The following is a 19,100-nucleotide window of genomic DNA, read 5'->3' as shown; positions in this document are numbered from 1 at the left end:
AGAAGGTTTCTAGCTTCTTAAATTGTTCAATCATTTAAGTTTTTTTTAGATGCAAAACATCGGCCTGGATATAAACCTCAACATATTTCCTTCTTTTAACAGTACAGGAACGACACAGCTAAGATTCAAGCACTTTCAAGTTACCCAAACCAAAAATATTGACTCTCAGTGCCTTCGTCATTGCAAATAAATGCCTATAAATGCAATATTTAAACAAACTCCAATATATCAACAGCAATCCTCACTGTGTTGTCAATTGACAACTCTGATGCAATGGGGCAGACATTATCTAAAAGATTAAAAGGTTTTTGCTTTTCATGAGTGATTGTGTAGAAACATCAGATGATGCTGAAAGTCAAGCAGTTTTGAAGGATTCTATTCGAAAGTCAAGCATATTACGACCCTTGAAATGGAAGCACCTCTCAAACTTACTTTCAAGACTTTGTGTGAACTCTGCTTTAAACATGTGGTCCCCAGATTTGTCTTTGTACTCTCTGTGGATGCCCAACCCTCAGATCGGGAAATGCTGCTGCCGATGCAACACTATGTGGTCCTATATTGATCCAATCTGGCTGAATCCGTGGTATGTTATAGTTTATTTGCATTCCACACGGTCCTACATATACTCAATATTTACATAGGTACATTTTGCATTACATTACCCGGTACAGGGTAAGGCTTCCTGAATCTGGTGACAGCCAGACACCTAACGTCGAGGCTCGAAGTGTGTCACATTAAACACATTTAACAATGCACTGAACATCTGTGACGGCAAGGGATAACAGAAGCATCATCCATTGTTGTTAACGCTTCTGTTATTGAAGAAATTGTCCAAAGGCTTCGTGTGCAGCTCTCAGGCCATGTCCTCCTCCACAGGCTGCGTCTTCACTTCCACTGTTTTTGGAGGGATGTAGGAGCCCATACCTGCTGCTCTCTCTGCCTCTTCTTGGGTGTAGGGCTCCTCTCTAAGCTGTTTCAACCTGGACAGAGAGAGAGAGAAAGAGAGAGAAGAGGTCAGCTATGAAATGAGCAAGGAAGTTTGACTGCAGTACATCTACAGGGGACAGATAGGTCTTTTAAGTTTGAACTTCCAGACAAGCTACTTAGGTCTGTAATAGAGATGGGATGATAAAAGATTTTATCGCGGGTTGTGACTAAAAAAAAAGAAAAAAAAATGTGACTGTGGTGAATTTTCATTATCGGGCTCATCGAAAATAGATAATTGGGATTATCCTCACATGAGGGGCTTGTAAAAGCTGTCTAGCTCGCTGATGGTGCTGTCCTTTATTGGCCTCCTGATTTATTTTGAATTGCTTCAACCTGACATCAGATAATGTTGGGAATCGAAATCATTTTGGATGGGAAATCCCAAAATGAGATGTTCATATTGTCCCTTGCCTAGTATGTAACACAGGATACGTGGGTGGGAAATGCCGACTTACCTTCTTTTGTGCACTTTAGTTTTGAAGTGTTCTTTCAGGGATCTCATATCCACAAAATATCTCCTGCAAGACAATCAACAGGCAAGGTGTCAACATTTAAATTCAAGATCAAGACACAACAACACACAGCCAGTCACACACTATTATATCTTTATTAGTGCAATCGTTGGATCTTTAAGTAACCAGCAGGTAGCCTTATTCTCAGTTGGGTCCATCAGACAGACAGGTGAACTCACGCGCAGTGTAAGCAGTAGTGTTGCGCACATCCCGTCACATCGTAGTCCACCTCTTGGTGCAGGAGCTTGGCTGCGGTCCCGGGCTTCATGTCAGCGTGGATCTGGTCCAGGTCTTTGGTCCTGCGCTTTGTCTTCCATGTCTTGGCGATGTTCTTCTTCTTATCGCTCTTGTGGTTTCCCGTTTGTTTGGACTTTCCCATGGTGGATGCTACAGGACAGGATGAAAACAAACCCTGTCACCACACAGCACGGAGACAGGAACACGGATAAAGTTGTCTATATGATAAATATCAGGTAAAATCTCAAGTGTTAACCGTCGGGTGAGTCATTAAACCACAATTTGGGAATATGCACCTTTAAAATCTGCTGGATACGATCTTATCTAACTGTGGAGTGTGTAGTAAACAGAGAATCGAGTCTGCGTAGACGTTTTTAAACCGAATTTGCAATTTAACGGCACCAAACCACGACTTGTGGGGTAAAATGTGTGCCTAATTGAGACTGTCAGCTCAAGACAATCGGTCACATAACAGATTTACTTCTAAAACAAACACTTATCGTGTCATTTTGAGCTGCTGCTTACCTTTCACACGTGTAGCCAAGAGAGATAACTTTTACTTCCGGGTTAACGAAAGTCAACAGTGTACATCCTCACCAGTAGAGGGCGCCAAACACCCTTATTTAGCAAAAAGGGGTAAGAGAAAAAGAAAAGAGACTCTTTTCATATTACAGTGATGAAAATGTCACCTGTATACAAAATTTAACTGTAAAAAAATGAACCACAAACTACAAAACATTTACATAAGTATAAAGTTTTTATGTTTCTTTGATGAAACAAACATTTCTAAAAAGTGAAAACATATTTAAAGCTCAACGCAACTTCAGAATTTAACAGTTTTATTAAAAGCGAACCGCACTAGTTCACTGTAATGTTATTTTCATAGTCCTCTTCTCAGGTGAAGTATGCTCAAACACCTTGACATGTTACCTTCCCTCGCGCTTCGTAACTTTCGATTGCTTTGGTTTTGATCATAATAATAACAATAACAAGAGACTGTATGGAAATAACAACAATAAGAGCGGTAACTGTAGTGTACTTATGTATATAAATATGCAACTCCTGGTGAAACAGTGGAACAGAAAGAAGGGATAGGCAACGAAAAAAGAGACAGTTAATTAAAGGCTAATAAATTGACGTTAAGGCTAATTTAAGGACAAAGGGCTACGTTGAATAAAAACAAAATGATTTATTAACACGGCTACAAGATTAAATACAAACTACAACGAATAATAACACCAACAAACGTAACATCCCATGGTTACAAGACGCCCCTTTCACATTCTCGGGCGAAGTTTAAGTGACATCTTTAAATATTCCGAATGTACATGAAGGCGGCGTCAGACTGCACTGCATACGCGCCGTGGCGGAGAGCGAAGATGGCGGAGAATAATGTTGAACCAGAGCACGAATGGAGCGACCGGGCCCTGGACACGGCCGAGGACACTCTGGTTGCAATGGAAACCCTGCTGGCCACACTTAGAGCCTTTGAAGACGTGCTCAGGCAACAAGAAATATCCATTGCATCCTCCACGGAGTACTGCGACAACTTCTGTCAGGTAATGTGTACATGCAACATTCGAAGCTATCATCTGGCTAACCAGCGTTAGCTCGTCCAGGGTTGTTTTTCTCGCAGCCCCGCAAGCTAGTAGTTTAATCTGCGACGGCTGCTGGCCCGCTAGCTAGCTGCCTGGCTAAGTGTACGATTGGTGTACAACTAGGAAGCAGTGGCACAGCGGTGTGTTTATGCTCGCATACGCTTATGTGATGCATAAACAATAAGATGCACACATCACGTACGCTTGTTATTCCACACCAGAACATTTTTTTGGGGAGGGCTAATTATAATGCACAGTGGCAAGATTGCAGTTTGCTGGTTCAAGTTGCCACAGTAAGCCTTCCTCACTTCCATAGATGTTACTCCTACAAGACAGCTGCTTCTTATTTCAAATCATAACGACACAACAGGAAACCTAACAGATGCTTGGATGCACATGACATGGACCAGAATGTGCACATCATGCGTTAATGCATGTGTGCGGGGCGGGGCGGCGTCGCGGTGTGTTTATCCAAATGTCCTACATAGTTGGGGCGTCAAACCACTCTGAAATGGCATTTTTTGGCCATTTGAAGGAGTTGGGCCACTGTTTACCTGTCGCATTTTTGCACCCTTCAGCTTTTTGTCAAAGAGCCAAATCCTGTACAGCCAAGCACTTTTGTTGTGTGTGCGTTCAAATGGGCTGCCAGTGCTGTGGACCCCACCATGTTGTAATTATTCTCTCATCAACAACGCAGGTGCACTCTTCTTTGGATTGCCCTCACACTCTTTATCAGGGACCAAATTTAGGAACTATATTATATTCCCATTTGCGTCCCTGATTGGAAACAAAAAAAAAAACCCTAACCGGTTGACACTTTTCTTTTTAGTGCTCCAGCCAAAGTACATGTCATTCAATTAGAGAGGAGCCTCAAGTGAAAGTTGGTTACCTGCCAAACTTGAATGTAGAGAAGAGTAATTCATTAGCCAGCTCACTCTGACAGCACTCCTGCATTTTGGATGGCAGCTGCAGTTGAAGGATACGCTTCTGAAAACTTTTGTCCGAAACGAACACTCTCACCTTTCATATCTGCTTTGGGTACATTTTAATATCTTTTAGGCTCACAATACTCAGTCTTAAAGTTAGTTGCATTTATTTTTTCTTCATGAATTGGAGGTAGTCTGCATGTAATTAGCACGCTGATATAGGTCTCCAGGGCTGAGACCTTATTCTTGGCTCCCTATGAGATGGGACTGTATATTTAGACTGAGGGGAATTAGTTTGGTGCCTCTGTAGACCTGAGTGCCAACCAGCAAGTTTCCTGCTGTCTGGTAAATGAAACTCCTGGGATGTTGATAGTGATGACGATTTAATGTGTGCCGCTGCACACGGGTGACACGCTGGTTTAGGCGCACTCATGATGACTCCTCTGTGCCTAGGGACAGTTGAGAGCAAAGACAATATTCACCACAAAAAACACCCTGCTCTCTCCAAAAAGCAAAGAATGAGAAAGAGACCGGGTTTCTGCATCTGTAACATTTGTTTGATTTTCAAGGTGTAATTTAGAGAAATTCCATTTATACATTAAAAACGTCTTGTATGAAGGAAGGGAATTTAGCTTGCTTTTGTTACAAGAACATGTTTTGACCAAACGTCCTCTTGGCAGTAAAATATTAAAAGAGAAATTATGGAAAGGTTTAAAAAAAAAAAACCCAAAAATATCACATTACATGTGTCCCTCCTTGGGTCAGGTGTTTCACTATTGAAGGTTCAGGGTTGTCATACGCTGTGTAATCAAATCCCCTCTGACCCAATCAGGAGCATCTCACACCTCACAGTGTCAGTTGGGATCAGACCGGTGTCTTCCCAGGTGGAAACCCCCCGTTCATTCACACAACTGTCTCTCAACTCATCCCCTCTTCGGATCAATTATCAACAGCGTTTTTCCATAACTCTTTACTTTATTGTTTACATCTTGTAATATCTGTGTCTGTGTGTTTATAGGCGCTGATGCACTATGCTGGGAGCAGGAACTCCATGGAGCATGGTCTGCCTCTTCTCGAGGTATACTGTCTGTCCATAAACTGTTTCGCTGCAGCTCGATCTCACCTCACTGCAGAGTCCGACAGAGTGGCCCTTGTTTTGAAGAGACTAGCATTGTAAGTACTGAGTTTGGTGTACACATTATCAGTCTTTGTTGTAGAGCACCTTTTTAATGTATATGAGGTGAAAAGATCAGCTTCTTCAATTTTTTATGAGGTCCTCAAAAACCTGGAAACACAAGCCTGCAATTTCTAGTCTGCTCAATGTAGTCTCAATTTGCGTTTGTACTATAGATGACAAATCTTCATTTATATACAAGTATTCACCCTGCATATACATAACCAGATGAATGCACAGCTGGGTGTTTGTACCAGATTTTCAAATGTCCAAAACAGAGTGGCTGTTCCGAAAATGTCAGATTTCTCCTATACTATCAACCAGATTGAGTTTCTCCATACATTTAAGGGACAAAAATGAAGTACTTACTCATCCTTAATATTTCTAGCTTTTTTTTCTAGCTTTTACCCGGTTTGGGAGGCTCAACAGACAGCAACTTGCATTCAGTTTCCTGGGAGTGTGTTTGACAGCTCAATTACTTGATTGTGATTTTTTTTTTCCAGCCTTGAATCTTCTCAAATTTTACATTGTAGTCTGACTTAGTGAGAATGTTCCCATAAAGGTGTCAATTTGCATTTCACATTAAAAGATACTGTATAATTGTCTTTCTATTAATTTCTTGGTCTTAAAGTCCACACAAGGGCTGCAAGATAACCGCTGAAATCAGCACTGTGCTTAATTGCTTATTTTAGCTCTAACAATAACCGACAGTGTTATGGTAATGGACTTGCATGCACACAGGATTCTCAGTTTTCCATATGAGCTGCATATTAATTGATTGTACCTTCAGCAAACATCCTGCATTAATAACTCTGAGTAACATTTATTCTATAAATGTGATTGTCAAGTTATCGTTACATTATTGCTAAAATAGGAACAAAAGTAAATATACTCTTATAAGTAGATGTGAATAGTGAAACTATGGCTTCACTCAGGGGTAAGTAGACATGCAGCATGTAAAACCTACCTACTTGTTTCATAAACTCATTTGTGTTGTCCTTTTTGTTTCTTGGCTGAACACTTGTTATATAAGATATGGATGTGTTACTGGTCATGTAATAAATTCTGTCAAATTAGCATTTTAAGTAACGGTAAGAATTCAAACTCCCCTAACTCTGATATCAACGAACTACATAAATGATATGAGCACACGCTGACTGACACTGAGTGGTTGTTACTTTGGATTAGATGTGATTCTTGTTGTAATTACCGTGGTGGAAATTCTTATTCAGAAGTGATCAAATGATAGATGATTCACACAAGGTTGTCTTTGTGTGATTTAATAAAGCGGTAAGAGCAAACAACAAATAGAGTTAACCAATTTCAGCTGAAAGGACAGCCTCATCCACCAAGCAAACCCTGGCAGAGACAAAGTTACAGTTATTAACACACTCAGAGATACCTTGAAAAAGGGAGATTTTCCCCAAACAATATCCAGCTAATCAGACGGCCTTGGATGTACCCACAACACCCGTCATGCATCTGGGGAGCACAGTTTGAACAAACAATACCACACAATCAGCAAGGTCACTGTATAAAAGTAAGTCAATCAGTTCCTGCTCAGGCCAGGTCATAATTCACAGCGCTAAAATGTGTCATAAACCATAAGGTTATAGGCCAATACGTGAAATTAAAAAGTGCAAAGTAATGCAAAGTAACAATATTGTGGTTAAATGCAAACGATACTTTTTGCTATTACACTTAAAGCTTTCATGCTGCAAATGACTGAACATTAACTGATACAGCTTAAATTAGGTCAATTAGGGATTCATAATGTCTTGCCACACACCACGGCTCCACTGGCACTCCTTCCATTTGCAGTTGTTCTCATATGAGGGACAGAACTTGCTTCAGTCGTTTCAGCTGAATAAAAAGGATCTTTAAATAGATTCGGAGCAGATGAGAAAAACATGTCACCACTATCCACTGTATTTTTGACATGTTTAATGTATGAATATGTAAAGCTCACTTCTCTTTAACATTAATACTGAGCTAGAGCTTTGTAGTACTTGGTAATACTGGCTGAAGTATAAGCAGTGTCGCAGACTGGGGAGAAAAATGTGTGTAGTTGAGATTAATGTCTGCAGACTTTGTATTTGCACTGCTTCTGTTTTGTAGTTCTTCTTTTTCTTATTGTCAAGAATAGAGCTGTCCAGAATTATTATAACTCACAGAAATCATTACAATCGTGTTTCTTTCTTTTTTGTAGGAGCTGTTTTGAATTGCTGCTGTCAGTGCCTGAGAATGAAATCCCATATGAAGCCTGGGTTCAATTTCACCACTCTGTTCAGGTAGAGAGCATTGAGTTTATCTACATTCTTTGCTGATGGGTTGCAGATTTAAATCCTATCCTGATGACTTAAACAAAAATGTATTTTTGTTGTGTTGGAAAGAATTTAGAAACTTGATTATTTGTGCCTCAGTTGGGTGTTACCAAAATATCTTCTTATTGGAAACCAAATGCCCCAAGCTGGTGTTGACGGTGTTTTTTTTTGTCTTTATCTGCTCTTGTTGAGTCTAAACCACCAGTGTTTATAACGACTAACTCATCATTGGTTGTCATGTGTTTCCCCCGATATGACACAATGCTATAACATATGCTTGAAATAGTCTTTTTCCTCAAAGGATTTAAGGTTCTAAAATTAGCAACGTATTCTTCAAATAATTTGAATCCCATTTTGCAATTTGCTTATAGGTAAAGAGAATTTCAATATCATGGGACAGCAAGTGTAGATATACAGCAGACTTCAAGTCTTGTCCTTCCAGATTTGCACTAAAGGGTTTGCAGTACATTCTGCTATGACCATTGATTCAAGATGAATAAAACTGGTGCACGAAGAGTCAGGGGAACTCATTACATCACTGAAACAGTCTAATACACAGTCGAATATAGATTTTTAAAAGTATTATATTTTTCTTCGCTGTCAGATCGTGCTCTGCTGAATCACTGTAAGAAATAAAACAGTGTGTTATATTTGACTGCAGTCGTCAGTAGAATTACATAGTTGTATGTATGATGTAATTTCAAATAAGAAAATGTTTTGATTAAATCACTGCACACCCTGTGTGACAGGAGTGTGGGAGGAAGGAAGAAACGAGAAGAAAGTCCTGGTTATCTGATGTGATTTCTAATAAAGTGCTGAACAAATGTTTATTGCATTTAGATTTAACATCCTTTGCATTTATTGCAGCTTGCCCATGATACATTGTTACAGTATGGCAGCACAGACCTCCAAGCTTTACTCCAGATCACAGGAGAGGGAGGAGCGTGGAGCAACCATGTTCTTACCTCCCTCCTCACAGGCCAGCCCACCAACACAGAAGAAGGTTGGAATCTAGTTAACTAACATAATCCAAGTCATTTCATTAGGACATGGTGACGCAGACTTGATATTTTAGTGGTTATATTTGCATAGTCCTCTTCATGGTAGTTTGCTTATCATATTGTCTTTGAATTCTGTCGTTAGTTGACGAGTACATCACCTTGGAAGGCGAGGGCTTCATGGAGATGCGGGTGAAGCACCTGGAGAAGATGGGGGAAGTGGCCAAAGCGGTGGTGCTGGCCAAAGCTTGCACTGAATGCAGCTCCATCTCCAACCAAGCTACCTTTCGACAAACTTATGTCTCCCTGCTTTGTCACCTGCTTCCCAATGAAGAAGCCATAATGGAGGTAATACCACACTTTGTGTTTGATAATGGTGAGAGGAATACCTGCACTAGAATTTCATTTGCTTGCAAGATGGTCTTCAATGCTTGTTGCATAACAGCTTTGGCACTCACACATTTATGTTGCTGCTGTTAAGGACTGCACATCAACAATGATGTGTAAAAGTCATCAAATTACTTCATGTATTTATTAATATTGTTTAAGTAAAATGCAGAGTGCTTGGATTGGTAAAAGGATGTCATGACTAAACATTTCAATAGTTGGCTAAATATTTGTAAAAGCTAGCTAAGAGGATAAATGGTCAAAACGTCTGCTCAACATGCTGTTCAATATTAAGAGACATATGGTTGTGGCAGGGTGTTAAGAAGGGTCACAGCAAGCTGAATGACAGTAATTCTCTCCCTCTGTGCATAATAAGATGGATATTATTGAACTGATGAATAAAAATATGGACATATTTGCAAGTCAAACTTTTTTTTATAAATATGAAAATGGTGTCTATTTATAAGGTTTATCTGCACCGTCTCCAAAAATAGAGCCTCAAATTCACATGCAAATTAAGCTTCCTTGCGTTCAGTTTGAAGACTCAGAAAATATTCAATCTTCAGGGATTCAGTAAAACTGACTGTGAATTCATTTTTTCCACGTTTTTCAAATGTATGAAAAAGTGCAACAAAGAGGTGAAGGTATCTGCAATGCTCCATGGTTTACCATCACTCTCTATTTATGATAAGGAAAAAAAGTGACTCAGGCAATGATGTGTGCGTTCTTAAATCCTCATTAGACATGTCTCTCAGACATGCTTCCTCATTGTTGCACCCTGCCTCTGTTGTGACAACTGTCTCCATTCCCCATCCTTTTGAAAAAAGTGAAAATCTTGTATGTTGACTTTGATGTGATCATGCTTTCAGAGCTATTGAAGGTCACAAACCCCTTTGTAGGTTAATGTCATTTTGTAATCTCTCAGTATTTTAAAACATGGACATTTTGCAAATAACATTTTTACCATGCTAAGAAAAAATGTTTTAAAAAAGCTGTTATAAGGAACAACAATTTTTTTGTTGATTCTGGTGTAAAACAAAGTAAATTTTGCTTTAGTAATTTAACACTTGACTACAGAGAAGCTTCCTCACTCTGCCATAAAAATAATAAAATGCTCGTAATTTTATGACCTGGTGACAGGCATTTAGGAATACCTTAATACCCACATAGAAATAGCCAATCTTTTCACTTATGGTCTCGTTTGCTAATGCAGGTCTTAGAGTCATCAGTATCAAAGGTGAGAGTCTACACAACCAGTTAAAGGTTCCTTTGTAGTATGTTTAACAGATTAGATAAGGCATATGATGTTTGTAATGTGCTCCCATTTTATATATACCAGTCAAAATATATAGCTAGATTACTCACACCTTTTGTGTGCTTATTGTACAGCCGACCCTGCCCCTGATGGAGGCTCCTGTTATCTTAATGGTTCATTTCCTTTCTTGCTGTCCTCTGCCATGGCAGGGGGGAGGGGATAACCAGAGTTCAGGAGGTCAGCGATGAATGCAGAAAATGTGAGCGTGTAAAGGGTGCGGCAAGTTCAAATTGAACATTTAAAGCCTCTTGCCTTCATATACAAGCAGTTAAATACTTAATATGATGCATGTTTTGCGCTAGTATGTTACATTATAAAGATTTATCTGATCTCAAATATATCATTTATGTTATGGTTATGTATTTATTTTAAACTTAGTGTGTGTGTGTTGACTTGATTTGCTGAGCTCTGCTAAGCAAGCACACAATTCCCACAAGATCTTCTGCTCCTCCCATGTTCTCTCTGGAGCACTTGTAAGGTGTATTAATCATTTTGGGAGTCATTAGTGCTAAAAATACAGGACCTTGATTCTTCTGTTCTTCTTAACATTTAAGAGAATCCTGAATAACCTGTACTGTATAATTTCACTTTATCCTGTTATTATATGTTCCCACAGTTTATATCAGAACTCATCAGGTCCATTTGTATTTAAGATTCTTTTTGGTAGTTTTGCCCTCATAAGAGAATTGACTGAGTGTGACATGTGTTAAATATTTCTGTCTCTAATCAAACTGGGGACATCAGAGTTGCATGGTATGTTTCGTGAAATGCTGGATCACTGGTCATGGGGTCTTTGTTGATGAAATTATGTTTAATCCCTAATTTACATTTGTAGCATCTTGAAACAGGGTAGAGTGACTGTTCGATCCAACTCCCTCTCGCTACTGAAGAAACATTGGTTCTCTCTTCGTCCCAAATTTTATATCTGTATAGCTCACTGTGCGGAACCAATTAGAGTCATGTTAATGTAAGGTTGATGAGGGATTTCTGTGGCACTAACAACTAGGTCAGCAGCCCCACATGAGTGAAGGTAACTGTATATAGTAAGGGTTGGTCCCATCATGATCTATACCTTATCTAAATAATAAGGTCAGTATCAGGACTGATCAGCCATGTCATACTGGTGCATCCTAACTGAAATGTTCACATAATGGCTCATTGGGTCTGAGAGACTGTCATGCTGTTCTCTTAACTTTCAACATTGCACTTACTCCCTCAACAGATCTCCAGACTTGACTGTAAGGATGTGCTGGAGATCACATGTAACCTAGAGACTGAGGGGGAGGAGAACACAGCCTTTATCTTGTGCACAACTTTCCTGACACAGCAGCTTCAGCAGCAGAGCCTTTACTGCTCCTGGTGAGTAGTTCCTTTTTGGGGTCAAGAGGTTAAGTGAACTGAATGTATTGTACATAATGTATTTATGACTACAGTCAAGTGTAAATTGAACAATCAGTCTGGATGTTTAAAAAATCTCTAATCAAATAAACTCAGTTTATCTTATTATTATGGTCAGAGTTATACAAATACTTAATTTGTTTTGCCTTTCTGTATTCCAAAGGGAGTTGACTCTGTTGTGGAGTAAGCTTCAGAGGAGGATCGACCCCTCGTTGATGTCTCTTCTGGAAAGATGCCTTCAGCTAGGTGCCATTGCCAAAACAGTCTACCATTTACTTTCCCTAGTCCGTGTCATTCAGACAGAGGTGAGCCCAACAACCATACAGTCCATTTTTGTTATACTGGAATTGTTGCATTGATTATATGGGTATTCCGACAGTTAGTTCCAGGTACAAAGGAGCCTTAGGAACTAAACTCAGGAACTTAAAGCTTTCTTAGCAGATGTTTCCTGTTAGCATTTCCATGCCATCTGAAGAGCTATGAAAATCAAGCAAAGTAGTCTGCTAACAAGTAAAAAAGAAATGCTATAGCAGAGAGAGGCAGTTTTCTGTGGTTCTGCTATGAACACAAAGAGGAAAAAAAGAATGATGTGGAGCACCAGATGGTTGGAAAATGCAGGCAGTATGGTCCATCTGTTCTCCAGTGAAGTTCAGCTTTATATCACAGCAGTCTCATGACTACTTATGTAAAATAAAATAAACTTACTGTTTATAGTCGTGAAAATGTTCAAACTGCAAAATTCTGACAAACCAGAAATATCAGAGTCCAGTCCATAATCATTTGAGTGATTAATCAGACTTTGTGACTACACATCAAACAAAAACAATCCAGTAGCGTGGTTGTTAGTTGTTTCCTCGGAGAGCTACTTTACTAGAGTATTACCATTTTCTGTTTTCAGAATTCACTTTTTGCTTCCCATCCAGATTCACTTTATTCAGTGTTTATAGGCTATTTAATGTGATGTGTTGCCAATCATATTGTTGGGACAAATCACATGCTGATGGTCAGAAAAATTCTGAATATAAGCCCAAATTCAGGCAGGGCCGATAATTGGTCCTTCCCTGATATGTATGGTAACTTGGAACTTATAGTGTACTAATGTACAGCTACTTTTTCTCTGTCCAAAATCAAGTTTACAGTTGCTCTTGAATGGGATGAATTCACTTCTCTGAGTCCCAAGATGGGAAAGTTAGTCCTGTTTTAATATACTGATTAATTTAGCATTTTGAAAAGCAATGGCATTTTACAAAGAGCATTTCAGCATATGATGAATATGAAATGTGTGTTCGGTAGAAAATGTGTTTTTTGTGTAATTGATTTATGCTAATTATATGTCTCTTTTTTTCAGGCGGAGGAAATTGGGGTGCCTGCTTCAGTAGAACTTTGTGTAAAAGCTCTTCAACTTCCAAAGCAGGATGACTCAGAAACAAGGGTCTCTGTCTGTAAGACAGTGTCCTGCCTTCTTCCAGATGACCTTGAAGTGTTGCGTGCCTGTCAGCTCACAGAGTTCCTGCTTGGCCCCAGCCAGGAAGTCTTTGGGTGCCTTGAAGAGCTATACTTACGCCCAGACCAAAAGTACGACCAGGAAAACGAGGTTATTCCCAACTCACTGCGCTGCGAGTTGCTACTAGCACTGAAAGCCTATTGGCCTTTTGACCCAGAGTTCTGGGACTGGAAAACTCTTAAGTATCACTGCACCTCCCTTCTAGGGTTGATGCCAGAGTCAGAAGGAGAGGAGGAGGAGGCGGTAGACAAACAAGAGAAGGGTAAACAACCTGAACCAAAGGGAATCCCAGTGAAAGTAGAATCTGAGCATCAACGGATAAATGGGAGTCTTGATGGTCATGAGCAGCAGGATGAAAAGCAGTCTTCTAACTTACCAGAAAGCCAAGGAGAGTCAGAGACAAAGAAACACAAGCTGTGCTGTCAGATTTGTAAGAGATCAGTCACTGACACCCAGATAGTTCACCACTCCAAAAGACATGCAGAAGACAAATGCCACCCCTGCCCTATGTGCTTGGAAAAGTTTAAGAGCAGAAAGGATCTTGTCCCTCACATAAAACAACACATTCAGAGTGAAACATATCTTGAGAAAAACAATGTAAAGACAGAGGACATGCAGAAACATATGGAGGAGGATGATGATATTGAACCAGGAGAGATCACCATTGACCCTTCCTTAATGCTGTATTACAAATCCACACATGATCCAGACGTGCTGGACCACATTGTTCAACAAGCCAAAACCGTGAAAGAGAAGCATGTGGACGATGACGAGCATGTAACATTTGAGTACATTGAACAACACTTCAAGCTGCAGAACCGGGACGAGTATCAGTGTCCAGGAACCGGGTGTACTCGGATATTTAAACATTCCAAGTACTTGTATGTCCATTTAAAGTCTGAGCACAAAGGTGATGAAAATGTGAAATATTTTCATCAGATGAGAGACAAGCGAGAGAAGTGTGTTTTTTGTAGACGCCATTTTGTCTCTGCTTACCATCATCGAAAACATCGAAGAGTTCATTATGGTGATCGGCCTTACGCATGTGCAGTTATAGGTTGTGGCGCTCAGTTTAGTACCTCCAATGAACTTGTCTCACACAAACAGACCCATGGCTATCAGCTCAACTACCAGTGTGAGCTTAAAGGCTGCTACATCACTTACTCTGACTTGGGACAAATCTATCACCATGAAGCACAGCATTTCAGAGATGCAGCATTTACTTGCTCTAGCGCTGAATGTAGAAAATACTACTTATCCAAAAAGGAATTCATAAAGCATTTATCCACACACAACATCACCTTCTCAGAGGAAGACTTTGAGGCACAGAGGAAGGCAAAACGGAAACTTCTTAAGGCTGTTCCTGAAGTGACAACCCACCAGAATAAGTCAGTTGATAATGAAGAGATTGTAAATGAAGATGTTGTAAACTCTGCCTCAGTAAGTTGTGCCTCCTCTTTAGAAATATCCGATACCAAGGAGCCCAAAGCAACTATGACCTTGGTGGCTGTGTGTTTTGATGGAAGTAAGTTCACCTGTGGTTTTGAGAAGTGTGGCATGACTTTCTCCAGAGCCAGAGATGTCCAGCGCCATCTGAAATGTGCGCACCCAGAACACCTTAAACTGGAGAACAAAGAGCATAAGCATGACAAAGAGCGAGGCTCAAAGTCCAAAGGGATAAAGCCTGAACCTGAGCCAGACAATGAGGACAAGGGAAACGGTGAGCTCTCAACTCCCTCTCAACCCACGAAGTCTGGCAAAGAAAGAAAAGCATCCACTCAACCCAAAAACAGTGACACAGACTCGTCAAGTCTTCAAACAAAAAATGATGCTCTCAGAGAAATTCTGATTGGGCTCAGTAAACTGGACCTGAATTCTTCATCACCTCACAGTGTGTCAAGTGAGGCCCCACAGCCCCCCTCAGAGCCCAATGCATCACAAGTATCTCTTCATGAGGCAATCATGGCCAAGCCCCCTGTCGTAATGCTTCATAAGAGAACTCCACATCTGCCTGAAGAAATGGTTAAAACTGAAGAAGCAGCATCAACAGCCGATGACGAAGGCAATGGTGAATCATTAGCCACGGCAAAGCCATACACATGTGGGATGAAAGGGTGTGGCTTTCGGACTGCTCAGAGTTACAGCTTACTGCGACACTATAACACCAAACATGGGCATACTGTTGAACAGGCCAAAAGGTTAACTTCTTTGAAAACAACATCTTTTAAGCCTTACGTCTGCCACCTTTGTTCCAAGAGTCACAGAGAAAAACATGTGTTGAGGGCCCACTATATCCAAGTACATAACATGAGTGAGACTTTGGTGGATAAAATAAGCTATGCATCTATACGATACGAGGGCAGCATAGACCCTTCAAATCATACATCTCAGCACTCAACGAACCATGATCTCAAAGTGAGGAAGACAGAAATCCCTGAGTTGCAAAGCCAACTCGAGAAAACACACTCAACAGAGGATGCTGAAAATGCACAAAACTTTGACAATCATTCTCCATCTGAAGAGGATGGAGAGGATGAACCAGAGAGTAGAGAGGAAGACGGTGAGCAGAAGGGAGAAGGCGAGGATGCGGCCACACAGCAGGTCAGAACTACAAGGCGCCTGGTAGCCAAATCTAATCTCTGCTACATATTAGATAAATTCAGTAAACCCTTTCATTGTGTAGCAAAAAACTGTGATGCAGCATTTTCCACACAGGGAGGTCTTGTGCGTCACCTACAGTTGGTACATCATTACAATCGCTCTCAGCTCTTGTTGGAAAAAGACTTTGATGCATCTCACAGTCCAGAAGTCAGGAAAGAGCCAGCCAAAAAAAGGCCTCTTCCAAACTCTGATGAACCTCAGCCCCAATACAAATGTCACTTTGCCAACTGTAGCGCTTCCTACCACCTTAAGAGCAGCCTAGTACGTCACACTCGTGATTTCCACTCACAACCACCAGAGCTGATAGGGTGCAAGTATGAGGGCTGTACCAGAGTGTTCAGCCATGATGATGCACTTAAAAAACATACACTTTATAGTCACTGTGAGTACTACGATTCATTGGTGGTTCGTCTACAGAGCACTCACAAAAAGTCAATTACTGGATGCCAAAAGAAGCTCATTGTTGCACCGCAGAGTCCTCAGAAAGAAGAGCCTGCATCAACCACCTCACAGGCTGAAATATCGAGTCCGAGCCCCGTCGAGTCAGAGCCTGAAGTGGCCACCCAGCCAGAGGAAATAATTAAGGAGGCTGTTGAGGAGAAGACATTGCCAAGAGAAAGTAAACCCAGGAGGAATTGTTTCAGCCGCTTTGTCTTCCGATCACATGAAGAAGCACTGCAGATGTGCCAGGACCGCTGTTTGCGTGTGGCCTACCCATGCATGGTTCAGGACTGTGATTCTGTCGTCACTTACATGGGAAGCCTGCACCGGCACTATCTGAAGGTACACCACATGCGTCGAGATGATCTTGTTAAGAATGACGATATGCTTGTTTTTACTGCTGAGCAGCTCGAAGAACTGATTCAGAGGAAGTCGGCCACACCAACAGTAGTGGAAGTTGCAGAAGCATGTGTCCCTAATGGGGTTCACAAAATGGAGTATCAGGCAGAGCCAGAAAACACAGAGGGGCAGCCTGCACCCATGAGCTTACACTCAATAAAGACAGAGGCACAGGAGGAGGATAAACATGATTCACTGGGATTCCCAGAGGAGGAAGTGGAGCAGCCACCACCACCTGTTGAAAGAAACGGCGTCCTTGTTGGTGCAGACGAGGTGCTTTATGGTGAACCGAGCACCGGCGGGCAGACTGAGGAGTCTGCTGCAGCACCAACACCTAACACTCAGAAACAGGAGGAAAGATTAAGCTGGGATAAAATCAAACCTCTTCTTCGTCCTGTCACTGTTGACCTCTCACCACCATGCTCACTGCGCTTTTCTACTGAGGAGGGCTTCCAAGATGTTTCAGGCACCAGGGATGGTGGTAAAATGGTGAACGGGTCAGCTCCCTCTCCTCCCGTTCGCCAGCCACTAAAACGGAAAAATGAACTGTCCGAACAGCCGTCAAACTTGAAAGATAGTAAGTCTCGTAGCCCTTCTCCACGGCCTTTTGACATTGCTGCCTATAAGCCTATCGGCTTTGAGTCCTCATTCCTGAGGTTCATACAAGAGACAACCCCGAAAGAAAAAAACACAGCGCCGGTGAAACGGCGAGACTCTTTCAGGCGCAGTTGTTCTGTTAAGGAAAACAACCAGCTGGGAATCACTCACACCCGCAGCAGACGCACTCATTCCCCAATGCTGAAGCCCCACGCGATGACTGGAGATTTCACATCAGTCCAAAACTTGAAGTCCATCTTGGACAAAGCCCTGGCTGGGTGCGGGGACCTGGCCATTAAGCAGCTTCAGTACCTCAGACCTGTGGTGGTTCTGGGTAGACCCGTGTCCACCCCCGCCCCGCCGGACCTCTTCCCATCAGACACCAAGAACAGCAAACTGCTTCTTGGAAGTTAGTTTAACTGAACACCTTTTTAACATAGCTATGTCAAATTACTTTGTATTTTCATGAGCTGTGTACCAGTATTTTTCTTTCTCCCCAAATTATAGTATTACATTTCTTTGTTTGTATTTTAATTTGCCAAACTCAAGCGTTAAAGGATTTAGCGTTAAGATGAAATCAAGCTCAAACGGTGCACTTGAGACCCAAGTGGATTGTTTTTCTTAGACATCTATTACAAAAGCAATCATGTAACACCTGTTATGTTAACTCTTGAAGTGTATATAATGTAGTTCTCAAAGATAAATGTACAGATTTTCAGATTGTTAGAAATGGTCAGTAGCGTATTGCAAGGCCTTTTCAGTTGTGTGAAAATGTGACTGAAAAACATTTCCCTACTACAGAGTTCTTGAGGAATGTTTGGTTATTTTTCACCTCGGTTTATATTAAAAATCAGTGTTGGGATGCAGTGGAAAGGTGTTGACTGACATGTATGTAACACTTTCTAATAAAAATAAATGTGGAAACAAATTAAAAGCTCCCCTCTTTGCAAACAAGTAACCTCTTTTTGGTCGTGTGGAATAGTCAGAGTGAACTGGCATCTTTACTAGCCATTTGCTAAATTGAAACATACACCAATGCATAATCTTAAAATCACCTGTTATGAGGTACTATTGGGGGGGAGGAAATGTTTCCTTGTGACAATTTCAAGTGGTTATTATTATGGATGTACAGGTAACATTTTTATTTAGGACCAAAAGTGACAATGTTTCTCTGCTTTGTTGGTTTTCAAGAGTGAAACAGAAACATATGATGGTACAGGAACAACATGATGCCAGACTTGTCAGATTAGTAAATTAAGTTTTTATTAATATTTTAATGGAGTAAGATTATTTTATGCTAAGCAACATACTTAACTAATGAAAGGGCTGGAAGGGGGTTTTTAAATAGCTACTTTTGACTCAGAGACTGCCAATTGAATAGTTCTGCTCTGGGGCTTTAATTTTGTTAATGGGCTGGATTACTAACCAGGCAAAGCTGCCAAACTGCTTCAGGGCCTAGACTCCAGAAGCCGTGTAGCAATTACTTTGTGGAAATGTAATCAATTGTAATTATGATTGCGAAAATGCTCAACAAAAAATAATAAAAACAATATCAGCTGACACAGAAATGTTCTTCAGGGACATTCATAATTGCAATTATTGTAAATGAATCATGAGTACATGGTGGATATTCTGTTAAATA

At 40.8% G+C, this 19,100-nt stretch overlaps 2 protein-coding genes across 4 annotated transcripts; one reads left to right on the top strand and one right to left on the bottom strand.

Moving 5' to 3' along the window:
• Positions 1-573: 573 nt before the first annotated feature.
• znf593 (zinc finger protein 593) lies at positions 574-2,398 on the bottom strand. 2 transcript variants are annotated; one of them, XM_037071494.1, is made up of 4 exons: positions 2,033-2,251; positions 1,679-1,886; positions 1,443-1,505; positions 574-980 (listed from the first exon to the last, which is right to left on the bottom strand). In XM_037071494.1, the coding sequence occupies exons 2-4, from the start codon at positions 1,876-1,878 to the stop codon at positions 854-856; spliced, it is 390 nt and encodes a 129-aa protein (XP_036927389.1). In that variant the 5' UTR covers positions 1,879-1,886; positions 2,033-2,251; the 3' UTR covers positions 574-853. The 2 variants fall into 2 exon arrangements, with proteins under 2 accessions (XP_036927389.1, XP_036927388.1); XM_037071493.1 differs by lacking the exon at positions 2,033-2,251 and adding an exon at positions 2,262-2,398 and having other exon boundaries at positions 578-980.
• Positions 1,862-18,859, top strand: rlf (RLF zinc finger). 2 transcript variants are annotated; one of them, XM_037071484.1, is made up of 9 exons: positions 1,862-1,972; positions 3,071-3,295; positions 5,279-5,433; positions 7,644-7,725; positions 8,626-8,761; positions 8,902-9,104; positions 11,681-11,817; positions 12,020-12,161; positions 13,205-18,859. In XM_037071484.1, the coding sequence occupies exons 2-9, from the start codon at positions 3,116-3,118 to the stop codon at positions 17,870-17,872; spliced, it is 5,703 nt and encodes a 1,900-aa protein (XP_036927379.1). In that variant the 5' UTR covers positions 1,862-1,972; positions 3,071-3,115; the 3' UTR covers positions 17,873-18,859. The 2 variants fall into 2 exon arrangements, with proteins under 2 accessions (XP_036927379.1, XP_036927378.1); XM_037071483.1 differs by lacking the exon at positions 1,862-1,972 and having other exon boundaries at positions 2,559-3,295; positions 13,205-18,409.
• Positions 18,860-19,100: the final 241 nt, after the last annotated feature.

Source organism: Acanthopagrus latus, chromosome 16, assembly GCF_904848185.1.
Source record: "Acanthopagrus latus isolate v.2019 chromosome 16, fAcaLat1.1, whole genome shotgun sequence".
Classification (NCBI taxonomy): domain Eukaryota; kingdom Metazoa; phylum Chordata; class Actinopteri; order Spariformes; family Sparidae; genus Acanthopagrus; species Acanthopagrus latus.
The sequence above is the reverse complement of the archived record's forward strand: the minus strand, read 5'-3'. Positions and strand labels throughout refer to the sequence as shown.